This window comes from Cladophialophora bantiana, assembly GCF_000835475.1.
Source record: "Cladophialophora bantiana CBS 173.52 unplaced genomic scaffold supercont1.4, whole genome shotgun sequence".
Classification (NCBI taxonomy): Eukaryota; Fungi; Ascomycota; class Eurotiomycetes; order Chaetothyriales; family Herpotrichiellaceae; genus Cladophialophora; species Cladophialophora bantiana.
Window position 1 is genome coordinate 70,750 of NW_015971578.1, and position 16,714 is coordinate 87,463.

Sequence of the window (16,714 nt, forward strand, 5' to 3'; positions counted from 1 at the left end):
GGCGTGGAATAAGTCTACCGAGCCCAGAGAATGCGGGGGAAACTGTGGTGAATGGCCGCTGAAACCCCAGAGATTAAGACTTAGTCCGGTCTTGTTTCGGCCCGACTCCAGCAGACTTGCGTTTTCCGCCGGAGGTCGGGAATGGCCGGGGAGCTCTCCCTGCATTTTCTGCCGCCGTCAATGCGCACATAGATCCTGGTGAGTAGATTCTTCGAATAGATGGTATTCATGTCGTGGAACTCTCGTGCCAGCTATATCTTCCCTCCAACGTCTTGCCCAGGCTTTATCCGCGGCAATAGCCTCTCTTCATCATCTCCTACCTCTTGAGAAGGACTGGGACCACTGCCGCTTCCTTCAGCCTCGTCAGTGTTCGTCAGTGGCTCTCGTTCATCCATAATATCCCATCCTGGACTTTCTCCACCAGATGCTGTGTCGTTCGCCGCTTTCCTCGCAAGCTGCTGCATCTCATTCGCATCCAGGGCGTGGACATTTGTCGATTCGAACTCTGGTGCGTCGATGCGCTTGGCAAATAAGATGTCCAGTTCCTCGTACGTCCTGTCTTTCGTTTCTGGCAGCCTGAACCACGCCCACACCCACATGAGAGTGGCCGTCGTACCCCAAAATAGACCGGTATATCCCCTCCAATTCAGCGCCTGTGGGTTCATCATGTACGGCTGGACGACCCCTCCTATAAACCCGACAAGATAATAAGCGTTGCGCGCGAGACAGATTGTCTTGGTTCGAAGGCGTGTCGACGAGACTTCTCCAGGAAGGGACCAACCTAACTGCCCCACCGAGAGTTGGAAGACTATGGTCCAGAGGAGGGTCAGCAGGGCCTGTGTGAAGGCAATGAAGTTGTGAGAGGTCCAGACGTTTAACACTCCAATGATATAGAGGATCAGGGCCATGACCAGCATCGAAGTTGTATAGATTTTTCGACGGCCGAAATAGGGCATGACAAGGAACCAGTTCGCCAGAGTCGCGAGCAGCGCCAATCCAGTACCAAAGAGACTTAGTGTATAGGTTGTTTCGGCACTGAGGCCAACCTGTTCATAGAAATATGTTGCATTATACCCGAAAGACAGCCCGGAGAAGTTTTGACCTGCGAAACACAGGCACGCGATCTCGGTACGTCGGAGTTCAAATCCGCGGAAGCAGTCGATGTAGGATGTGCCAATTTGTAATGATTGTTCCAGGTTATTGGTGTGGATAATGTTCGCGAGCGTCTCTTTTGCATCAATCTTTGCTGTGCGGGATTGAAGGCGTCGGAGTGATTTCTCGGCCTCGTCGAGACGACCCTTTCGGACGAGGTACCAGGGTGATTCTGGAGCGAAAGATAACAGCGGAATGAGGAAAGCGGGCCATATCCATTGGAAACCAAAGGGGATTCGAAATCCCCATTCATCATCCCTTTCCAGAAATATCCTCAACACGATCGCACATATAATCTGTCCGATGATGAAACTCATATTTGTGAAACTCGAAAGGTACGCTCGGAGTGCCATGGGGAGCACTTCGCTGGAGTAGGATGGGGCCACTGTAGCAAAGATCCCCCAAGGGAAGCCGCATAGGAATTGGCCGATCATGAGGACCTGGATGTTTGGGGCGAAGAAAGTCATGAAAATGAGACAGGAGAGAACGCACAAGGCGCCGATGAGCACTCGTTTCTGACCAAGTCTGTCGACAAGATAGCCGTTCAAGACTGTTCCCAGGACGGCCCCGACGCCCGAGGCAGTTCCAATCTGTCGTTGGTGGTAGTTAGCCCAGGAAGCATTTGATGGAAGAGGCTCCGGGCAAGACCTACTGCAGCCATCCAAGTCGCACTGAGCTGATACCCGGACTTGGTCTGCTCAGTAACTCCTACAAACTCGCCATCTGCAAAAGGAACCTCAGCATCGCGTAGTTCTCAGGAGCAAATAAACGGAGAAATGAGACATACATTTCCGCTGAAAGGTAGGATAAGCATAGAAATTGGGAACCAGAATGCTGTCGAAGCCCTCCATGATCACGCAGGTACTGACCGCCAAGGACCAGAAGACGGCCATGGGGTAGGCTTTGATGGCTTCTCGTACGGTTAAATTGTGCTCAAGATGGGAATGATGCAAGGCAGCTTGTTCAAGCCTTCTGTTCTCGTCGCCCTCTCCGTCGCCGTCGTACTCATGGCGCAACTGTGTCTGTCTTGCATTTCCATTATGGAAGAAATCCCGTACTTGGACACTGTCATCGGCGGCTCCTGTGTTGGCTAACAGCGGGCGGTCGCCCGAATGGTCGTCTTCTAAACTTGTCCGTGATGGAGTGCTGGGCACGGAATTGTTGTCTGAATATTTTGGTCAGGTACATGATAGCCTTGGAGAATTAACCCTTCAACTTGGAGTCTTTACCGTCCATTGCAGCCGGCAGAGCATCCTCACCGCTGGTAAAAGATGAGTACCCTTCGCTGGCTGAGTTGAGAGCAAAGCGGTCGGAGCCGTGTGCCTCGGCGTCGCCGAAGAGTATTGGTGCGTGAGGATGGAACGGTACTGGCCCAGTGACAAGGAAAGGTGGGAGAACGGATCCCACGGCTCAAGGCCCCAGGTCGATGTGGGTCATAGACGCACCATTGGAGAAAGAAGTGGTGTGTTGGGTGCTTCCAGGAGTTGAGCGACTGATCTGGATGGGCTGGACAGAGTAAGATGTCGAATGCTTCTCTTGTGCGCCAGTCGGATGTCGCAAGAGATGTTCCCAACGAGCAGGTGCATCCAAGCTCGGGCAAATAGGTGGACGCGCGGGTTGAAGTGATGGCAGAAGACGGAGAATGGAGCTGGCGATGGAAAGCAGGGGAGAAAGATCCGCAGCTCGAGAGGAAAAGGAGGCGGGATTGATGACACGTGATTGGACCAAAGTCTGGGCAAGTTTGTTAGCGGCGGAATTGAAGTTTCTGCTGGTGCAACACAATGACAAACACCACACTCTCACTTCACGCTCGCTCTGCCTTACAAGTCTCTCTACTCCCTGGCACCGCTATAGCAGGGAAGATGCCGACGTACCATTTCTCATTCGCCCGCTTCTGGCTCGGTTCTGTTCTTAAACCGTGTATATACACTGGTCATGATGAGATGTCCGCCGGCACCGGATACGCACTACACTGATCTGCACACCGTCTAACAGATGTTTTGGTTTTTATAAGACGTCGGTTCTGGCACCCTGAGCAACCACATTCACCTATTGATTGTTTTATCGCTCCTCCAGTGCCACGCATGATGTTGCTTCTACTTGCCCACACTCTCTTAGCCACTTCGGTGAACGCCGTCAACAATGGTCTGGCTAGAACCCCTCAGATGGGGTGGAACAACTGGAATTCTCTGGGCTGTGATGTCTCCCAGTCGCTGTTGATTGATACTTCCAAGGTGCTATTGGATAGCGGCTTGAAGGACGTGGGTTATCAGTATGTTGTCCTTGACGATTGCTGGTCGGATGGTCGCGATGCAGCTGGCTATCTTCGACATGATGCAAAAAAATTCCCCAACGGCATGAAGTGGGTCGCCAACGAACTCCACGACATGGGTCTTCTGTTTGGCATGTATTCCAGTGCGGGTGAAATGACCTGCGCCAGATACGAAGGTTCTCTTGACAATGAAGAGAAAGACGCTGAGATCTGGGCCTCTTGGGATGTCGACTACCTGAAGTACGACAACTGTTATCATCGCGGCCGATTTGGCTATCCTGAAATCTCCTTCAACCGTTACAACACGATGGCCAAAGCTCTCAATGCTACAGGCCGACCAATACTATACTCATTGTGCTCTTGGGGAGAGGACTACGTGCACACCTGGGGAATGTCCATTGCCAACTCCTGGCGGGTATCAGGTGATATCTATGATCACTTCAATCGTCCTGATGCTCTGTGTGCGTGTGATGACCCTCGAGATCCTCACTGTGTCGCCCCAGGTACCCACTGCTCGGTCATGAATATCATCAACAAAGTTGCACCCTACGTCGATCGCGGTCAATTTGGCGGCTGGAACGATTTGGATATGTTGGAAGTCGGACAGGGTGGAATGACAGACGAGGAATACAAAGTATGGTTAATTCTCATCGAGCTCCTCGCGGCATGCTAATCCTGATTCTGCAGGCTCACTTTTCCATGTGGGCAGCTCTAAAATCCCCGCTGCTGATCGGCACGGACATTCGCGAATTGTCCCCAAAGACGTTGACCATTCTAAATAACCCAGCCGTCATTGCGGTCAGCCAAGATCCACTCGGTCGATCGGTGGCCCAAATCTTCCGTGACCAACTGGTCAAGAAGGACAAGTACGGACAAGGGGAGATTCAAATCTGGAGTGGCCCTCTTTGGCTACACGACCAGGTCGTCATATTCCTCAATGCCGCAGATGAAGATCTTGAAATGACAACGACCCTCAATGAGATCTTCTTGCACGAAGGACCCGAAGGTTCGGCACCGCAGACCAAGGAGGAATTCGACGTTTACGACCTGTGGGCCAACCGCATGGAAGACTCTACAGCCGAGCAGATTCTGAGTGGGAAGCCTCAATACAAAAGCTCATGGTATAACTCGACTCGGACACCGTACAAGGAAGGTCTAGCTAAGGCGGATCCCCGACTCTTGGGCAAACGCGTGGGCAGCATTGGACCCAAACATGACACTCTGCGAGCTCATGTACCACGACATGGTATTCGCATGTTCAGGTTGCGTAATTTGAGTGGCGGCTCTCCAAGGTATGCTATGACTAAGGATGAGCTTTGAGTTTGTGCGAGATGTCGGGGTCAACAATAAGAAAGAGAATAGAGACACTGACTGATCCAAGCCCTAGATGTCCTCCCGGTGTGGAACAGGCGTTACCATGTAGAAAAAAAAAATATGAACTTCAATGCGAGTCTCACCATCCCTCCCGGATACTCTTGACAATTTAACTCCAAACCTGTCACTAGTTCTTGAAGACTACAATGTCTCGTATGTATTTCGTATTTCCCCGCCTCCAACCCCGCATTTCTCTCAGCCTCGTCTCTGCTGCCGCTACTCGCTGCTACTGGATGCTTTCCAACTCGGCTATGTAGGGCTTCTCGAGCTCTTCTAAACCTTCATCATGTGTGCTAGGTCAGCGCTGATTCCATCCTTTGGCCCAACTAGCTACTCTACCTAGCTCTTTCCAACTCCCGATGAATGACCAACCATGCGTCCTCCTACAGCCTGTGTTGCGTGTCGGTAGGCGTCTCTGTTTCCCATCTTTCCACCACTTTCACACTCAGAGTCTAAACACTCGGCAGAACTCGTCGCCGCAAGTGCGAGATTACCGCTGCTGGTGCCCCATGTGCCTACTGCAGCCACCGCAAGCTCACATGTTCCTTTGCGGCCTTCCCCCAGCCCGATGGAAATTGGCTTAACCAGTCACCAACCACTACTCCCGATGCCGCTGGACCTGGTCTGGCTCGATACCAGAGCATCACGACCGAGCTACCTTCTCAATTGCTGTGCATAGAGCTTGTTGAACTGTATTTCAGGTACATTCACGATACCTTCCACTCCCTCTTTCATCCACCCAGCGTGATGGAAGACGTCATCAGCGGCACAATCCCGAGAGTCCTTCTGTTTGCGATGATCGGCCTCTCTGCAAGGTTTTCGGACGACTCCTTCTTCGCAGGAATCGACCCAAGAGTCCGGGGCAGGCCGTACGCCCAGGAAGCCGAGCATCTCCTCAACTTGCGTGAGGTTTCCTTAACGACATTGCAGGCGGCTGTTCTTCTGGGCGCCTATGTCATCACTGAAGGTGAGGCAGCTGCTGAGGCTGTCTTCTACAGTGTAGCCTGTCGGATTGCGCTGTTGGTCGACCTTCCCAATATGGCCGTTGCATCTAGGCTCGAGCGGGAAGTGAACCGTCGAGCGTGGTGGACGCTTTGCATGATTGATGTCTGGTCCTCTAGAGGGGTTCGAGTCTCTCGATTGCTGACGCCCAATGGCGACATCCCCTATCCCATGGAAGAAACAGTGTTTCACCAACTCCGCCGCGACGACAATGACTTCTCAAGCCCAACCAGCCCGCAAGAATCGAGCGCATCGTTGCTGACGCAGATGATAAAGTTGAATGCGATTCTGTTCGAGATCAGCACCATCAATGAACTGGCGGCGTCCAATTTGCAACTCGACTTCAATCACCTCGAAGCCGTCGATGCACTCACAGCCAAATTAGAAGGCTGGTACAACAACCTGCCTATCGGGCTGCAAGACACACCCGCAAACCTCTCACGGTACGCTACCATGGGGCTTGGCCCAATGTTTGTGGCTGTCTATTTGGGCTATTACCACTACGGACAACTACTGTACTACCCATACTTGCACGAAGACTCATATGACGATGCCATTCACGCCCGATTCTATGCCGACAAATGCAAAGGCCACTCGATTGGCCTCTGTGAGATTCTGTACCGCGCATATTCTACCCCAGGCTGCGAGGTCTACTACACAATGGTCGGGCATGTTCTGGTCATTGCGTCAACAGTACAACTCCACATCCTGCTCTTCAGCACCGACGAGGTGCAGATTCGGACCGCGCGGTCCCGTCTTGAGAGGAATTTTGAGATCTTAACGCGCCTGCAGACGTTCTGGCCCACCTTGGACGTCTGCTTTACGCGGTTCCGCGAGTTCCACAAAGCGTGCCAGAAATACAAGGAGACGTCCTTTCGCATGGATAAATGGATGCTGCAATTCCTGTTCGAGTTCGCAAAGCCCGTAGGCGAAAAGGGTCCAGACGATCTCGCGGAGCTGAGGCCGTGGTCCATGCAGGATTTGGAGTTCACACCTCCTTCCTGACCCTAAAAAGAGAGAGCGGACTCAATGCGAAAGCGACAGCCCCCAGGGTTATAATAACTCTCGACTATTGTGTGCCATGAGACCGCGCAAAGGATGTCAGAATATTAGACTAGCCTGATTAGGCAGTTCCTGAACCTCTTGGCATTGCGGCACAGGGCTAGTATTTAAGCCTCTTCTATTACGGATTGAACTTCTCTTCCTCCTCAATCGATCAATTCAGTCAATCAATTATGGCTCTCTAGATTGGTCCAGCAGAGACAACCTCCATGCTTCAAGCAATTCACTCACAGGCTTGCCTTGCCACTCGTCTCATACGGGAAGATAAAGCTTATCAACCCAGCAACAATGTACAAACTCGCCGAGACGAAGATGGGCGTGTTTGTGTAGCCGACATAGGTCGCTATTATCGGTGCCATAAGACCACAGATGCGGTTGAATGCTGCCGCCAAACCGCACCCCGTCCCTCGATGCACGCTGGGGATGACTTCCGGGGTATAACAATACAGGGCTCCCCACATGCTGAATCGCAAGTCAGCAGGCACATAGAAATGCCGCAGGGTCAAAGATGCTTACATATATGAGACAAAGCTGGTTATGCAGTTGAACGCAAGGATTGATGCTTGCGTTCTCGCCGCTGTGAAGGCGAACTCGAAGACGGATGTCAAGATCAACGCAATCCCGAGCGTGCCCCTTCTGCCAACATATGGCAGTCCGATAAACCACCCTGCCATTAGCGTACCAGGAATGGAGCAAGCGATGATGATGAAGTTGTTGCGGTACGTGATGCCGATGCTATTCGAGCCGCTCTGCGCTCCGTGCAATGCCAGGTCTGTTCAATTGTCAGAAAATTGCCCAAAAAACTTCGGGAGGTCTTCCTTTTACACACATTCTGGGAGGAAGTTTGCGTATAAAGGTGAACTTAAACCTATCATTCCCCATACGAGAATGATCAGCGTGGTGCTATAGGCGACCTTCTTGGTGGAAAACAAGGCTCGAACGTGCTTGAAGCCACCGGGCCGGAATTGGGCCAGGGTGCGTTGCCAGGCGGTTGGTCTCTTGATTGCTGCAGGGTGTCCGGCGTTTGCATAGTCTCTCTCAACCTGCAGCAGATCGTCCACCGTCAGTGGTTGCGTGGTGCCGTTGTAATTCGCAATGTCGTTGAGCACGTCGATGGCTTCTTGGTATCGTCCCTGACCGATAAGATACCGTGGGCTTTCCCGAAGTCGGAAGAAGACGAAGCGAGCAAAGAAAGCGGCCAAGGTGATGCCACCCATGGTGTACATCAGATACCTCCATCCCATGTTGTCCTTCTTGTGGCATTGTCCGACTGGGGTGTCGGCGCTGCACGAGAAGTTGGGAAGGAAGCCCCAGGCAGCTCCTGCTGGGATAGCTTGACCGATGGACCACCAGACGGCCAAGATCTCAAGTAGGTACTGGTGTGTGCCCGGAAGGAATTCGAGGAAGACGGCGGAATCGACGGGCACTTTGCAATCAGTGGGAGCTCTCCAGACTCAGTTCTGTGCACTCACAGTTTCCCCCCACACCAAACCCGCAAAACGAGACGAGAACAGCACAGCTGACGAAGCTATTGGCAGCTCCTGCAGCGGTGCCGAATACTCCAGCAAACAGCAGGGTCAGATTGAATGCTAGTCGTCTGCCAATCAAGTCACCTGCCCAGGTCAGTACATTCACGGGATTCGGACTGGCATATCTCACATCCAAGTCCCCAGAAAGTCGCCCCGACAACCAGTCCGGCTATCAGAGCAAGGGACAAAAATGCCGAGTGCTTTGGAGTGAACTCGACGGCAACTTGGGCAAGGGCGTCTGAAACGGTTGTTTGCCAGAGCTGGGAGCATTAGCTTGTGATGCCCATGTAGGTGTCTTCAGAACTTACTTGATCGCACAACCAGCCATAACCGCAGAGGACAAAGAGCGCCCATTGGTACTGACACTGTCAACTCGCTTCATTCTCGGAGTGTCTTTTGGCATTACCTTTCCCATGCCAATGCACTGGACTGCATGGTTCACGAGTCGAGCTTGATGTTCAAAGACTGGATCGAGACCGTCTATATGTAACGACTTGAGCTCTCGAATGGAGCCTACTTCTGGAGCCTCCTCTGAGACGGGACTTGCAGTCCCAACGTTGGTTTCTTTGTCTACACCCATGGTTTCTCCTGTTTCAATCAAGCGAAGTCCTGAACTTGAAGAAGTCGGATGCCCTTGCGGCGGAAACGAGCCATTCTTTTGTATTAAAGTCGTGGTCTATTCCCATGTTTGGCCTTCGGCACTATCATATCTGGCTTGATAGGCTCGCGGGATCTAGCCAGGGCTCCATATCCTGCCCTATGATAAACATGGGGAGCGTGGATAAGTCTGGGCTTTTTGCGTGCAACCAACGGAGCCAGACATGGTTGCCCGCTGACGGCCAAGGCTGCATACGCTCATTGGAGAAACGTTGGCCTCCCCCCAAGATAGGGAAATGGCCGGCTAATGAAGGGAGTATCGCGGGCAAGAATACTCGGCCAAGGAGCTTGAGGAGCTTATCTCGCGGCTGCAGTGAGACTCGACAAGCCAAACTGGGCTTAGTGCAGGAACCGTTGAATAAGGAGATGGCCGTCAGATCGTCTTTAACCTCCCCGTCTGCTTGCCCGTCCACAGGGAACATGCGTGTCTTCCAACACCCCATACGGCCAGCAGCTTGCAAAGCTAAACTCGACCTATCTTCTGGCAGAGAAGCTCCCCGTCGCCATGGCCATAGTTCCAGCATCCTGGGGTTGACGGGAGAGACGACGGCCGCGGCATGTTTATAAAATCGAGGTAAGTTAGAGCAAACTCAAGATTCACAGCATCAAAGCGTCAATCAATCCGCCTGCCCATTATGGCTGCCGAAACCAGCGTCCTTCCCTTGCCGACTGTCGACCATGCCTTCGCCAAGGTCGAGCCTCTTGTTTCCAGTCCGCCGGCTCCCATCCGCTTCGATCCTGCCCAGCACCTTTGCTTCGAGCCTCCAAAGAGCATCATTACTTTGAAGGAGTTGCTGTTGTCGGAAAAAGATGCAATCTCGCCCGTCGCCATCACTGAGCCGTTCCCCTTATTCACCCTTGAAGGTGTCAAGCAGATGCGGGCGGACCTCTTCCGCAAAGAGATCGTGAACAAGCATGGCAACAGGACGAAGAAGAATTGCTACAAGATGAGGGGATACTCGCAAGACACGCCTTTCGTCGATGCCGCATGGCGCAGCAAAGAAGTCATCAAGGCTTGCTCTGAAGCCGCGGGGGTTGAACTCGATGTTGTCTTCGACTACGAAATCGCCCATATCAACGTCCAAGTAGACGCTTTGGAGGATGGCATGCCGCTAGATGCTGCGCTGCCGCCTGCAATGCCTCCCAACCAGGCACTCTCCACTCCCCCTCCAGCAGTCGACCAGTCCGAGGAGCTTGCGTCCGTCGGTCGATGGCACACAGACTCGTATCCTTGGGTCTGCGTTTGCATGCTGTCTGACCCGTCCAACATGATTGGGGGTGAAACTGGCCTTAGAAAAGGGGACGGTTCCATCGCCAAGATCAGAGGCCCGCAGGTTGGCTGGGCTGTAATGATGCAAGGAGGTTGTATCGAGCACATCGCGTTGAGAGCCATCGGCACGGGTGAGCGCGTCACCATGGTCACTTCATTCCGTCCTCGAGATCCGAGCCTGAAGGACGTGAGCAATCTCGGAAATGTCAAGAAAAGTAGTCGTTGGGACCAACTTTTCAAGCAGTGGTCGACTTATCGCCTCGATGTTCTCGAGAAGCGTGCTCGACTGCTGAGAGAGCGTATTGCAAATGGTGACTTATCTGGAGACGAGATCGCTAAGCTGGTCGCTCAATGGAACGAAGAACAGATTGCGTATATGAATCACACCGCGGTTGAGATGGTGGGCCCTGGAAATGAAGGCTCGCAAGATTAAATTTATCAATATCGACAATGCAACTGGTGCTCCAGCATAGACTGTGTTCTAGCTAATGGATTTCTTTGACGCCTTGAGCAGTGCTGAGGCCGCTTCTGCCAGGATACCTGCATCCCCGCCCGGTAACATGATGAAGCTGAATCCCATATTCACTAGGTGTGGAATTGAGTCCCGTGAGCCGAGAATGCCGATTGGCTTTACAAGCTTTTTGCCGACTTGAAGCACTTTTTGCAAGGCTGCGATGTATTCGGGTTCCTTTCCAGCAGCACCCTCGAAACCCAGCGAGTGTCTCAAATCAACAGGCCCGATGAAGATTCCATCTACGCCGTCTGCCCCGATGATATCCTCGGCGTTCTCTACTGCCTCCTTTGATTCTATCATCGGCAAGATCATGACATCAGGTGAGCGTTTTCGCTTATAGTTGGCCACGTCCAGAGGGGCCGGGATCTCCGCAAAAGGTGTTCTAAAAGGGCCATAACTTCGCTGCCCGGCTGGGGGATACAGTGCTCGTTTGATGATGCCATCCACTTCCTGTTTGGTATTCACCATTGGAACAATGATCCCGCTGGCACCGCTGTCCAACGCCCATTTGATCCATTCGACGCCATGGGACGGAATCCGGACGATTGGCGAGCAACTTCCAGCCGAAGCCGCAACGGTGGAATGCACCATGGCTGTGATTTCCTGCGCGGAGAGGGGCGAATGTTCCATGTCGATCATCAGCCAGTCGAAGCCGCACTGAGCCAGAATTTGGGCACTGTACGGGTCATTAAAGCTGACAAAGGTCCCGATCAGGCATGTGTTGGTCTGGAGGGAAGATCGAAATGAAGCCATGCTGAGATCGTACGGTGCTTCTGCTACCTCGTCGCATGTCGAGAGGGCCGGATGGGACAAGGACTCTCGGTGGTTATATAGTATTTACCTGACAATTAGACCTACCATGTATCGTTAGCAGATGATGGAGTTGCGTCGTGGTAGATGGAGCTCCTCGGCGCCGTCCATTCGGCAACATGGCGATTGTGAATCCTCCATATTGCCCCTTATCGACGCTTCTCAACGGGCAACAGTCGTTCAAAATGGGCGCGGAGATGCGCGATCTCGACGTAAAGCTCGTAAAGTCGTCAGTAAAGGAGTCGAGACAAAAGTAATATTAAATGCTTTCATACTCTGAAGCGGCTGATGATTCACCCACGCTCTCTTCCCTCGACTAACAGGGGATTATGATGCGAGGGAAACATGTTCGAAGTCGGGCAATGGTGTGAGAAGAACCTCGTCGTTATCAAAGGATAGTGACCTGTCTAGCCGCTTTCAGATAACAATTCCCGCTCTCCCCGCGATGCACCAACTTCGTCTCTATCCCATCATTAATCTTTCTCGGCTGCTTTGAAATCATGCTGTCGACCTGGCGGCCATCGGAAATGCGCTCTATAGCATCAAATGGACCTGTCCGCTCGCCAGGAAGGACCGAGACCGTTCCGCTCAAGGCGCGATCGACCGTGCGACGCCTGCCGGGGCCGAAAGATTGCATGCCGCATTGAAACCTCACCTCCTTGCGCCTTTTGTGAAAGTCGAGGCAGCTCATGCACTTTCCAGAATGGACCCAACAACAAGCGACGGAGGTTGTTCTCCAGCTCCCTGCCAAACGCCCATTACCCGCAACCGGACAGTCTGACAGCCATCCCGCAGACCTGGGAAGACTTCAACGCGGAGGCGTTCGACACCACCATCTTCGAAAGTCTGGACCTTGCCGAGGATGGAAGTCCTACGTGTCAGAACCAGAGGACTCCTCCACAGCCGCCTACCTTAGAGGGACGCCACGCGAGCACAAGCCCGAGACATTATCAGCCGCAGAACGTGCGTCCATCGTTGGGCGATGCCCGGACCCATGACCCAAGCATCCTTCATCGTTCTCAGGCTCTACCAGACACTGGCCATTTGAACCGCCATGTGATCGTGGAATTGATGAAAGACACCAACCAGCTTGAAATAGCCCGGACCCGCTTGAGAAGTACTCGGGATCACAACAATGACCCATTGACCCGCGAGCGCGCTCAAATACTGATGATGAGAGACGATCCACCTTTCCTGCTCAACGGCAAGTCGTGCGTAGAGCGAGTTTCGTGGTTAGATATTGAGAACCTGCTCTGTGGAAAGCAGCGCGACGAATTGCTTCGACTATTTTTTCGCTTTGTTCAGCCCCTGTTTCCTATCCTGCACCAAAGCGACGAAGCCCACCTTCACCTTGACAATCACAGCGACGAAGCCCAAGGCCACAACTCAGTTGCTCTTTACGCTTCAGTGTACGCAACGGCTTTGCCTTTTGCCATACACAATGACTACTTAAGTGCCACACTGACAGACGCGAACGGCAAGCGCGAGCAATTGTACTCGATAGCGGTTGCAGCCTTGCTGGAAACGGCACATTCGCCTTCCATTGAAGCCCTGCAAGCATGTCTGCTTCTGCTGCAAAAGGGCCCAACATTTCAGCATCAAGGTCTGACGCCGACATACTCCTGGTTCTTGTCAATCGCAGTCACGATTGCCAGGTCTCTCGGCCTACAATATGACTGTGGCGGATGGAATATACCCTTGGTGGAGAAGCAGCTTCGTACACGACTCTGGTGGGCAACCTTTACCATGGATATCTGGATCAGTGTGGATTCCCCTGGAGGGCGGTCAATTGGGCCTGACGATTACGATGTGCTTCTGCCAAATTCGGAGGACGGGACGACCGGCAGTTACGAGCATGCGAGGGCAGAATGCAATGAGTTTGATGGGCTCGTAAATCTTACTCACCTTCTAGCTCAAATTCATGGAACGTACTATACGATCCGTGCGGCGAAGCAAACTTCATCGGATTTATTCAAATCCCTCGAGTTTGCCCGTCCACTTCGTTCAGCTCTCAGTGAATGTAGGCAGAATTTGAAGGCAGACCTGCCTCTCAACTCGGGTGACGAGCCCGGGATGAGCGCATCCGTGCATCTGGCGGCTTGTGTTGTGTCGATAATTCTATTTCGCGCCCTCCTCCGACCTATCCAATGCGGGAATATTAGATCGCTGACAGAAAGCTACAAGTCAGCAGCAGCAGCCATCATGACCGGCTCCGTCAACTGTGCGAGAGAAGCCGTTGAGCTGTTGGAAAACATGGTATCGATCATCGGCCCATGGAACGCATTTTGGCATTCCTGGTCGCAAGGAAACTTTGCCATCGTCAGTACGTTCCTAGTGCAGCTGCTACTCATGAGCGACTCGGGAGATGGAATCAGAACAGAGGTGAGCGAGCTTATTTCCCGCTGGAAGCGCGCCATACGCGTCATGGCAGGGAGTGGTGGATGGGGAAGCTCTCTGATGGGCATGGCGCTCAGCAGGCTGGATTCCCTTCTTAACCATGCCGGGCTATGATAGCAAGAGGGCAACTTGAGAACCGCCACGGAGAATGACGTTGCAGGCCGATAGCGTCTACCACAGTCACTGCATCTTGGTCTCTCGCGGGCCCCTTGACTTGGTGTGCTTCCACCTCGGGCCTTGTACATGTTAGTGGTCCCTCCCACCGAGGCTGTCATCTTCGGTCCAGGAATATCTTCTCTGCTTCCTGGCGAAAACCTTCCGGTGTCAGGTCTTTGTGTTCTTCTAGTTCTGCGTCGGCATGGGGGTTTTGCAGGCGATTCTGGTCGTTGCCTCTGCGCTTAGTCGTCATCTGCAGAGTACCACGTCTCGGGAGTATGATTTTAAGGTCTCCCAGCGGAGGGAATAGATTCATCTCGGTCGTACCTGAAGCGTTAATTCTGTGGGCCACGCAATCTACTTGGTGCTAGTACCTAACTTGTAGGTAGTTGCCTCAACCACGGGGCCTCTGCCGCGTAGTTACTATGATTTCTCCGTAGCCGGAATCAAGTAGACTAGCTGCGTAGTTGAAATAAGAGAGGAAAGATGCGATGAAAAGAGAGATAACCCTAACCGCTCAGCTAGGATTACTACGCAAAGACCAACAGTAGCATCATTTTTAATCGTCGCTTACATGTATGGATAACAAGTCTCGACCTCACGACGACCAATGAAGCAATGTATCACTGGCTTTTCAAGGGTGCAAACACCCCGCAAGTGGGTATATTCTACCTATTATGTTGATCCCAGTCTAGGCCCAGCTTCGTTATGGGATGAGTTTCACTAGTAGGCCTATAGCGTGGCGGCTCCCTATTGCCCTTCAGATCCCTACGGCAGCAAGAGTTGCTCTTTTGGTTGTGGGACTGCCAGAAACCCCCAGGTGGTTGATTCAGCAAGGCCGGACTGAAGAAGGCGTGGCTGTTCTGTGCAAAGTTTAGAACAGTGCCCAAGAATTCTGTCACGAGCCCACCGTTGTCCCCAAGTACCCTACTCTCCCCACCCGATTCGGGTCGGTGGTATAGGAAGAAAAGGATAAGGCAAAGAATAGTTGAAGCACAAGCTAAGGAGAGCTAAAGTACGAGGCTATAAGTTGACAATGCTATCGGTTAACGTCGCCTTACCCTTTTTCACATGACAGATAAGAGGGAAGCTATAAAAGAGTTTCCTCTCACCCGAATCGGGTGAGAGAGAACTCCTTTTTTTTTTTTTTTTTTCTTAAGCGTTGAGTCGTTATCGATAGGACTACGTGATATAGAATAAAGCATTCAGCTACTCTAATTCTCTGTACCTGCTTCACTGCGTAGGTCCCTGATAGATCCAGTGGTTGAAGTTAAAAAGAGAGATATCCTTGAGGCCATTGCTTTGGAGGAGGAGCCTTTTAAATGGATCCGAATCTTTAAGCGAGACCTATGCAGACAGGCCGGCGCGTGTTTCTCGCTTATCTAGTATTGTTTAAGAATTAGGTCAGTCGTTTTGGGAGAGGTCAAGTTGTATCTGTGATAATGCTAATTGAAGACACAGTGGGCGGGGATCAACGTCATTGTGTTCTACTCAGTGATTGCGCTCAAAGCCAACGCTGAACTTAGTCGTAATACTGCCATTGTTGTGGGTGGCTGTCTGAATCTGGCGTTCGCGGTCGGATCACTGGTCCCTGCTCTTGGAGCTGATCGTCTCGGCCGAAAGAAACCCATGATTTTTGGAGACCATCGGGATGGGTCTTTCTATGATGGTGGTGGCGATCCTGCTTTCTTACAGTGGAACGAACAAAGGGAAGGTGACAGCCTATGCTTCTATCGCCTTTTTCATTACCGTGAGCTATGGTCTCGCACCATTCTTCCCTATTAAACTGACCACCACTTCACAGTACATGCTCTCGTTCGGATCCAGTTTGAATGCTATCCCTTGGTGCTGCAGTACCGAAATTCTACCATTACGCATTCGTGCCTAAAGGACGGCATTAGTTGTCCTTAACAACTGGATCTAGGTACATATATTTATTCCCCTTCAATAGCCCACCATCTCGAAAGAACATACTATAATGGGAGAAGTTTGAAGTGGTGGATAGCGTTATGATTGGCTCGGGCGCCGACCCTAGACTAGGGTTCTTCTTATATAGTCCTCGGGGACTATCCTTCATAGAATTGACAATCAATCAAGTTACGAACAGAGAAGACTTCCTTGGTTTGAGTGTGCGTGTTGGGGAGAGGCTATGCCCACCGCCGTACGAGTTGATGCCCATGGCCAGTAGCCTCGCCCCAGTTCAATACTGATTTAATTAAGTTCTTTATTATTGTCGAAACAACGCCCACCCTAGTCCACAAAATCACCCGGAAAACCTACCTAGCCTTATGGCATTCGTAAATCTTCTTCTCATTTAAGCTACCTCGGGTTCAATAGCTACCGATTAAACTTAGAATTTTATCTCCGCGCCTATAATTCACTTATAGTTACCCGAAGCCAAAGACCTGGGGCTCGAAGAAATCGACTACATCTTTTTAAAGTCTGATCGACTTCCAGCCGACGAGAATAGATTAGCAGATAGGTTGTGAGCGTTAAGTTACACGGAAAGTCTCACTCTA

General features: G+C 52.0%; 6 protein-coding genes across 6 annotated transcripts; 3 read left to right on the forward strand and 3 right to left on the reverse strand.

The window, feature by feature from the left end:
* Positions 1-251: 251 nt before the first annotated feature.
* Positions 252-2,388, reverse strand: Z519_02838 (uncharacterized protein; the record flags this gene model as incomplete). The annotated part of the gene is made up of 4 exons (XM_016760593.1): positions 252-1,742; positions 1,805-1,875; positions 1,940-2,317; positions 2,382-2,388. The coding sequence occupies 4 exons, from the start codon at positions 2,386-2,388 to the stop codon at positions 252-254; spliced, it is 1,947 nt and encodes a 648-aa protein (XP_016622443.1).
* An 848-nt stretch (positions 2,389-3,236) lies between these two features.
* Z519_02839 (uncharacterized protein) lies at positions 3,237-6,805 on the forward strand (the record flags this gene model as incomplete). Its single annotated transcript, XM_016760594.1, has 3 exons — positions 3,237-4,058; positions 4,112-4,716; positions 5,266-6,805. The coding sequence occupies 3 exons, from the start codon at positions 3,237-3,239 to the stop codon at positions 6,803-6,805; spliced, it is 2,967 nt and encodes a 988-aa protein (XP_016622444.1).
* A 284-nt stretch (positions 6,806-7,089) lies between these two features.
* On the reverse strand, positions 7,090-8,971 carry Z519_02840 (uncharacterized protein; the record flags this gene model as incomplete). Its single annotated transcript, XM_016760595.1, has 7 exons — positions 7,090-7,324; positions 7,379-7,634; positions 7,692-8,288; positions 8,335-8,475; positions 8,522-8,651; positions 8,700-8,750; positions 8,798-8,971. The coding sequence occupies 7 exons, from the start codon at positions 8,969-8,971 to the stop codon at positions 7,090-7,092; spliced, it is 1,584 nt and encodes a 527-aa protein (XP_016622445.1).
* A 712-nt stretch (positions 8,972-9,683) lies between these two features.
* Z519_02841 (uncharacterized protein) lies at positions 9,684-10,751 on the forward strand (the record flags this gene model as incomplete). Its single annotated transcript, XM_016760596.1, has 1 exon — positions 9,684-10,751. The coding sequence occupies one exon, from the start codon at positions 9,684-9,686 to the stop codon at positions 10,749-10,751; it is 1,068 nt and encodes a 355-aa protein (XP_016622446.1).
* Positions 10,752-10,799: 48 nt separating this feature from the next.
* On the reverse strand, positions 10,800-11,585 carry Z519_02842 (uncharacterized protein; the record flags this gene model as incomplete). Its single annotated transcript, XM_016760597.1, has 1 exon — positions 10,800-11,585. One exon carries the CDS (start codon positions 11,583-11,585, stop codon positions 10,800-10,802), a length of 786 nt encoding a protein of 261 aa, XP_016622447.1.
* A 603-nt stretch (positions 11,586-12,188) lies between these two features.
* Z519_02843 (uncharacterized protein) lies at positions 12,189-14,153 on the forward strand (the record flags this gene model as incomplete). The annotated part of the gene is made up of 1 exon (XM_016760598.1): positions 12,189-14,153. The coding sequence occupies one exon, from the start codon at positions 12,189-12,191 to the stop codon at positions 14,151-14,153; it is 1,965 nt and encodes a 654-aa protein (XP_016622448.1).
* Positions 14,154-16,714: the final 2,561 nt, after the last annotated feature.